The 6,915-nt window shown below is 33.4% G+C and overlaps 1 protein-coding gene across 1 annotated transcript; it reads left to right on the forward strand.

Annotated features, from left to right (window-relative positions):
* Positions 1-5,699: 5,699 nt before the first annotated feature.
* On the forward strand, positions 5,700-6,145 carry LOC138149830 (large ribosomal subunit protein eL34-like). The gene has a single exon (XM_069073066.1). The coding sequence runs from the start codon at positions 5,735-5,737 to the stop codon at positions 6,089-6,091; it is 357 nt and encodes a 118-aa protein (XP_068929167.1). The 5' UTR covers positions 5,700-5,734; the 3' UTR covers positions 6,092-6,145.
* The last annotated feature ends 770 nt before the right edge of the window (positions 6,146-6,915 follow it).

A 6,915-nucleotide genomic window follows, 5' to 3' on the forward strand; every position in this document is an offset into this window, starting at 1 on the left:
GAAGAAGGATTTTCTTGTTGTATGTTTACAGAAATCCTGGAAGAGGGTTTTGCTAATGTTTTCAGGGGTCCTAGGACTGTTCTACAGGCAGAGAATGAATTAATGAGGACACTGGCAATGTATCTTGTGGCCTTGGTAAGCTTTGTCTCCCCAGTAACAAAGACTGCTGAGAACTTGCCCTGGGTCAAGATGAAGAAAAGACCTCTCTTTGGGTACTAAATGCTGTGCTTAAGCTTGTTGTAACTTTGAGGTAGGTGCCTTATGCAGTTGTTATCCAGGGGTGGGAAACTTTTGCCTTTTTTGTGGTCTGTGACTGACCAAATGAATGTACTTTGCTTATGATTGGAAACTAATGCCATTTGAGAAGAAGGGCTTTGTGATTGAATAAATGAATGTACTGCCTAAGGGTGGAGTGGTACTTAGAAGAGAGACTTTGTGATTAAATGAATATAATGTGCAGGGGTGGAGTAGTACTTGGAAATTACTGAATTTCACTTGGTGAATGCTGTGTTTTGAATTATGTTATATTTTAATTTTCTCTGTTTTTAATTTGTCACTGAATAAAATGGAGAGCAGCTATGCTGGTATTTTCAACCTTGGGAAATTGCCTTTGCTTGGCATTACATTATGGCATAGTAGGCAGGATTACAAAGAATAGGGCATGTATTTGTTTCAGGATCATGGCCATTTACATTGAGATTGTAAGGACAAGGATCCTGGATGGTTGATAATGTAATTCAAGTATATCAAAATATCTAAGATAATATTGACATTCATAACATTACTGATATGTTGAAATATATGTTGATCTTGTTTATGATCCAAAGTTGGGCAAATTTGTCCATTGCTTGATCACATTGTAAATATTTTCATATTTAATGTTTGTGCTTCTCTAATAAATAGGGAGCCAGCATATAATGTAATGGAAAGTCTATCTATTTTGGAATGACAAACTCTCTAAGCCTGAAATATTGACTGGTCTTGGAAAAGTCACATCAGCTCTTGAAATTGAAGTGTCCCTAGCTATAAAATGTGAGTATTGAGGAGATTGACTCTGTAGCCACTTCAATAAAAAATGTTAATGCTTACAAAAGGCAACCCATATTAGTGAGAATAATCCTGAAATATAGTTATACTTACACTTGTCACTCATTTATTGATTACTAGAATAATGGATAGCTCCTTAAATAGCAAAATTATCTAGCTTTTCTTCACTCTTTCCTGGCCTTAGTGGGTGGTACATGTGTCCATGCACATGCACTGTACTCTTTCCCATATACAAGGAAATAAGAAATGAATTCATTTTAACTTACATATAGCTTTTAATGTTAAGTAGGCACTTAATAAATATGTTCATTTAATCAGAAAGTAGACATTCATTTTACAGTAAATTACAAATGTACTTTCACAAAATTCTGGTGGATAAAAAAGGAAACATTGGAAACACATACATGTTAGTACATAGGTACTCTAACAACTAGCATTTCGGCTTTATACTTCCCATTTTGCTGATTCAGTTTTCCAACTAAAACTATGGAATGAACAAAAACAGCATAAACATTACTTCAGGGAAAAATTAAATTTGTAGAATGTGTCAGTAAAAAAGGAATACAAATGAAACAACATCTAACAGTTAATAAATGGATCTGGATTCTAACAGGGGAAATATGTGCTACTATTTCATTCATATATAAAATCTGGCTATGAGACTTAGTGAACTTGAAGGTTATTTCACAAGATCAATAACTCCAATGAATTCACATAAGGATGTTTGATATCTACAGCATATAGATAGACCAAGTATTCAATAAAAATTTCATTCATTAAGAGATTAATCTCAGACCTGATTATGATTTCTTGGTGTTGAATACCCCTTAAAAACATTAAATAATCATTCACATAGCTACATTTAAAATGGTATATACCAAGTCCTCAGTGTCTTCTATTCACATTGACAGTACAAAGTTACACATTAATTGCATTAGCCACCAATATAAAGTTATAGCAACACGTTGGTAAAATGCTAGTACCACTGCAGCTATTCATGTTTTTATCAATACCTTTAAGCTTACCTTAGGAAACACTCATGGGATACATAGGAAAGCCTTTTTTTTAAATCAGGCTAATCTCTTCTACTACCTTCATAAGCACCTAAAATTCAAAGACACAATTAATAAGCTCAAAATCCCTGCTACATTTATTCCTTTACTGAGATTCCCAGTTAGAAAACTGGGTATATTAAATCTACTTAGGGTATGTTAAGGGAAAAATCATTACTTGAAGTGAGAACCAATTAAGCAGCCAAAAAGATATTAGTATAAAGAAAGGTTTTACAAGTGTTTAGAAAGCATTTTTACGGAGCAGAACCAAAATGTAGCATCAAGAACTCACCTGAACCCTCCCAATTTCAAATAACTTTTAAATGTCTCAAATAAGGGGTGGGTAGGTGGTGAATTGTTTAAAGCACCAGCCCTGGAGTCAGGAGGACCTGAGTTCAGTTCCAGCTTCAAACACTAAACACACACACACACACACACAAACTAGCTGTGTAACTTTGGGCAAGTTACTTAACCCCAATTGCCCTCAAAAAGGCAAAAAATAATGAAGAATGAATGAATTGATGCATGAATGAATAAATAAATGTCTCAAATAGAAGTCTGAAGGAACAAAGCAAAAAAAAATCAGTTGTAAACATTTTTTCCAAGACAACATAAAAGGTCATGAGGAAAAGTCAGTTGCACCAGGATGTTGGTGGTGCCTGAATTGTAGCACAGATGGCTGATACAATAGTAGTTGCAGAAATTTCTGGAGTCATCAGCCCACAGATGGTCAGGGAGGTAGAAAACTAGTCAGAAAAATATTACAGGAGACCCTTTGCAAGAGGTTGGTGGAAGACCTTGTTCCATTGCACATACATTGTTCAGGATTGCAGTTCTAGTGAAGGAAGAGCACCCTGATTAGTGGTCTAAGGAGAATATAGACCCTGGTCTGGGGTTCAAAGTTATGAACAGTGCTTGCTGTCATTCATGAGGAAGTAGGGGGCCTGATCTAAATTCCAAGGCACAACGGAGCATTGGTGCTGTAGCTCGAGGAAAACAGTGGGGCTAGATGTAGTTCCAGGGCAGTAGTGTACCAGGACTTGGGGCTACAGGAGAGAAATATCACTCCCTGGATAAGGCCCAGAACATTGGTCATAGACCAGTGAACACACCTCTTCTTAGACCATACCACATTGGAAGCACTGAAAAATTATAGATACCCAGAACTAACTCTGAAACATCAACATGAAAAACCTGATCCCTGGGATAATATTGCTTTCACAATAGGAACAAAGTCCAACTTATTATAAAATTATAAGTCAATAAAATGATATCTCAAGGTTATGTTAATCTACATTTCTGAAAACAAAAATGATTTAGAGAATTCTATATGACAAACAAGTGGATGATTTTTGTTACATGAAATTAGATTTTTTTCCCCACAAAAAAAACTAATGCTGCCTATTTTAGAATGAAAGCAGGAAATTGTGGGGAAATTACATCAATGTCTCCTAAATATCATTTTTAAATGTATAGTGAACTGAGTCTAATGCATAAGAATATAATTCATTCTACACCTGATAAATGATCAAAGAATATGAACATTCAGTTTTCAGAAGAAATTAATAATATGTTTATCCATAATAAAAACTCTCTAAATTACTATTGATTAGAGAAATTAAAATTTAAAAAAATATGAGATTCCACCTCCTTCTTATTAAATTGGCCAATATAACAGAAAAGTAAAATGACAAATTTTTGAGGGAATGTAGAAAAATTGGGACACTAATGCACTGATGATGGAGTAATGAAATTATCCAATCATTCCAGAAAGCAATTAAGAACTACATCCAAAGAACTATTAAGCTGTGCATACCCTTAGATATGGCCAGTGCATTACTAGGTCTTTACTCCAAAGTGATCAAAGAAAAAGGAAGTGGATATGTATATGCAAAAATACTTATAAATAGCTCCTTTAGTGTTGGTGAAGAATTGGAAATTGAGAGGATGTCTATCAATAAAGGAATGGCTGAAAAAGTGTGTTATATGATTGTAATGTAATACTTTGTGTTACCAGAAATTATAAGTAAGATGATTTCAGAAAAATCTGGTAAGACTTTCATGAAGTGATGAAAAAAAGTGGACAAAGCCAAGAGGTCACTGTAGCTGGTAAGAGTTATATTCTGTGATGAACAACTACAAATGACTTAAATCTTCTGCTCAGTACAATAAGCCAAGATAACTCTAAAGGACTTATGTTGAAAAGTTCTATCCAATTCCAGAAAAATAATTGATTTGTTTTTTCTGAATGCAGATCAAAGTGTATTTTTTAGTTTTCTTTGTTTTTCATTTTGTCTGTTTTCTTTTGCAACACATCTCAAATAGAAACATTTTGCACGTCTTCACATGTATTATATATATGAATATATACATATATATATATACATATATATTTGCATTTTTAATTTGGAGGTACTGAGAGGAGGGAAAAGAAGTAATTTGGAAATTGAATTTTTAAAATATATGTTCCGTTTTTAACATCTAATTGCTTATTCTTAATAGAAATAAAATATATTAGATTTATACAAAAGATTTATACAACAGATTTATACAAAAGGTGAGGGGGGAGATATTCTCTCTTGCGTGAATCTTGTCTATGATTCAGACAAACTAATGCATAAATCAACCTCAATATGTAAGAGAAATTTCAAATGGGCATTTATTTTTGAAACATCTAAGGGAAAATATTTGTCCTTTCTGCATCCCATTGCAATATTTTCCACATTGCTTTCATAGAATTAATTATGCTTCATTTTTCTTTATGTTTGCCAATGTTATAAATTATTTAAAAGTCATAGCACTTACTTTTCCCTCCATATTCTTCCTCCAAAAGAATACAAGCTACCCAGATATTGACAGAAATACTATCTCGGTAACACCATAAAAAGCAGACATTGAATGAAAAGGGGTAGATAAAATGATAATTCACCATCATTTCCTTTCCTGAAAATGCAAAAACTTACTTGCAACTTTATAGATAATTTCACAATGAAATAAACTTCAGTAGTTATTAAAAAGAAAAAATTTTCATGCTGGCTTCCTTTCTCTTAAGGTCAAATAACTCTACTTTTCCCCCTCCTCTATTTTCTGTACCTGCAATTCCTTTGGGGTGGTTTATCCTCAGTTTCATTCTGGCATTTAATTGTACTTTATGTAATCTTTATTATCACATAGTTCACTAGGTAAATCTACATTACCTGTGAAGGGCATAGACTTTTAAAAGACTCTAAACTTGCCACTAAAACTTCAGGAATATATTCTTCAAGAGAGTTTTCCTTGAAACCAGCAATGCAATGGCAAGATAATATGTATTTAAGAGTTAGTAAAACAAATTGCTTATGGATAAGAACAATACTCCTGGTATATATTTTGCATTTTTCAATCTTATATCAAAGAGAAACTAATGATTTCCTATATTTAACCAATATTACATGACATAATTACTTAGATAATTCAAAGAATGCTCACTGATTTTATTTTGAGTATTCTTCCAAGTAAATTGGCTCACATAACAAACTGACCTAAATATTAACAGCTGGAATTATTTTAGGGTAAATAAAAGAAAACACACTCGTGAAAGAATTCAAGATTCCAGCTCTTCACTCTTCCGGTGGCAGACCTGACAGAAATTAAAAATGGTTCAGTGTGTGACATACCACCGTAAGCTGTCCTACAATATGGCTTCCAACAAAACTTGGCTGTCACGAACCCCAGGTAACAGAATTGTTTACCTTTATACCAAGAAAATTGGGAAAGCACCAAAATCAGCCTGTGGTGTGTGCACAGGAAGACTTAGAGGTGTTCGTGCAGTGAGACCTAAAGTTCTTATGAGGCTATCAAAGACAAAAAAAAAGCATGTCAGCAGGGCTTATGGTGGCTCCACGTGTGCTAAATGTGTCCGTGACCGGATCAAGTGTGCTTTCCTGATTGAGGAGCAGAAAATCGTTGTGAAAGTGTTGAAGGCACAAGCACAGAGTCAAAAAAGTAAATAAAAAGGACATGTATTTTGAATAATAAAGAAAATTAAAATGTGAAAAAAAAAAGAATCCAAGATTCCAAGATGAGGAAAAGGAGGATTCAATAAAATGAAAAAAAAAAAGGGAAATATATTTAAAAGGCATATGCTTCAGCAAGAAAGATGCATTATTATAGTAGGCAAGGTTTAGTCAGTTATCAAGTGAAAATCAACAAACCATTCTGAAAACAAAATCAAAGAGTTGAAGATAGGAGAAAAATAATAAGCTAGCTATATAATAATTGTGTGAGTTTAAAGGGGGAGAAATAAAAACAACTTCCAAACACATTCATGAAATGTGTCATTGCAAGGAATTCTGTATCTCACAGTGAAAAAAAGAAACATAATCAATAATTAGCCATTTAGTAAATACCTGCTATGTGTCAGGCACTATGTTAATCAACATATGAAAATTCAATTCCTACTCTCTGGGAGCCTATGAGTCAAAAGCTACACACTGGTATGCTCAGAAAGTAATCAATAGTTTTGAAAAATACCTAAGAATATCCACTTATTTCCTTGGTATTGTGTAACAAGAACAAAGTTTTTCTACAAAATCTACGAAGTTCAAACCATTATGTAGGAACTAAGGATACAAAGATAATCCAAATTGCATTTTAGTGTATAAAGATATATACAAAACAAGAAAGCACAAACCTAGACTTAATGATCTATGAAAATCTAAACAAAGAAATAATATTTCTAACTGGGGAACTTAAGGAGGAATCCTATCTTTCTACAATGCTATGAAATGATCACACTCACACTCACACACACACACACACACACACACACACACAC

The sequence above is a fragment of the Petaurus breviceps genome, unplaced genomic scaffold (assembly GCF_028583685.1).
Source record: "Petaurus breviceps papuanus isolate PSGF00001 unplaced genomic scaffold, PetGlider_PUasm1.0 90849, whole genome shotgun sequence".
NCBI lineage: Eukaryota > Metazoa > Chordata > Mammalia > Diprotodontia > Petauridae > Petaurus > Petaurus breviceps.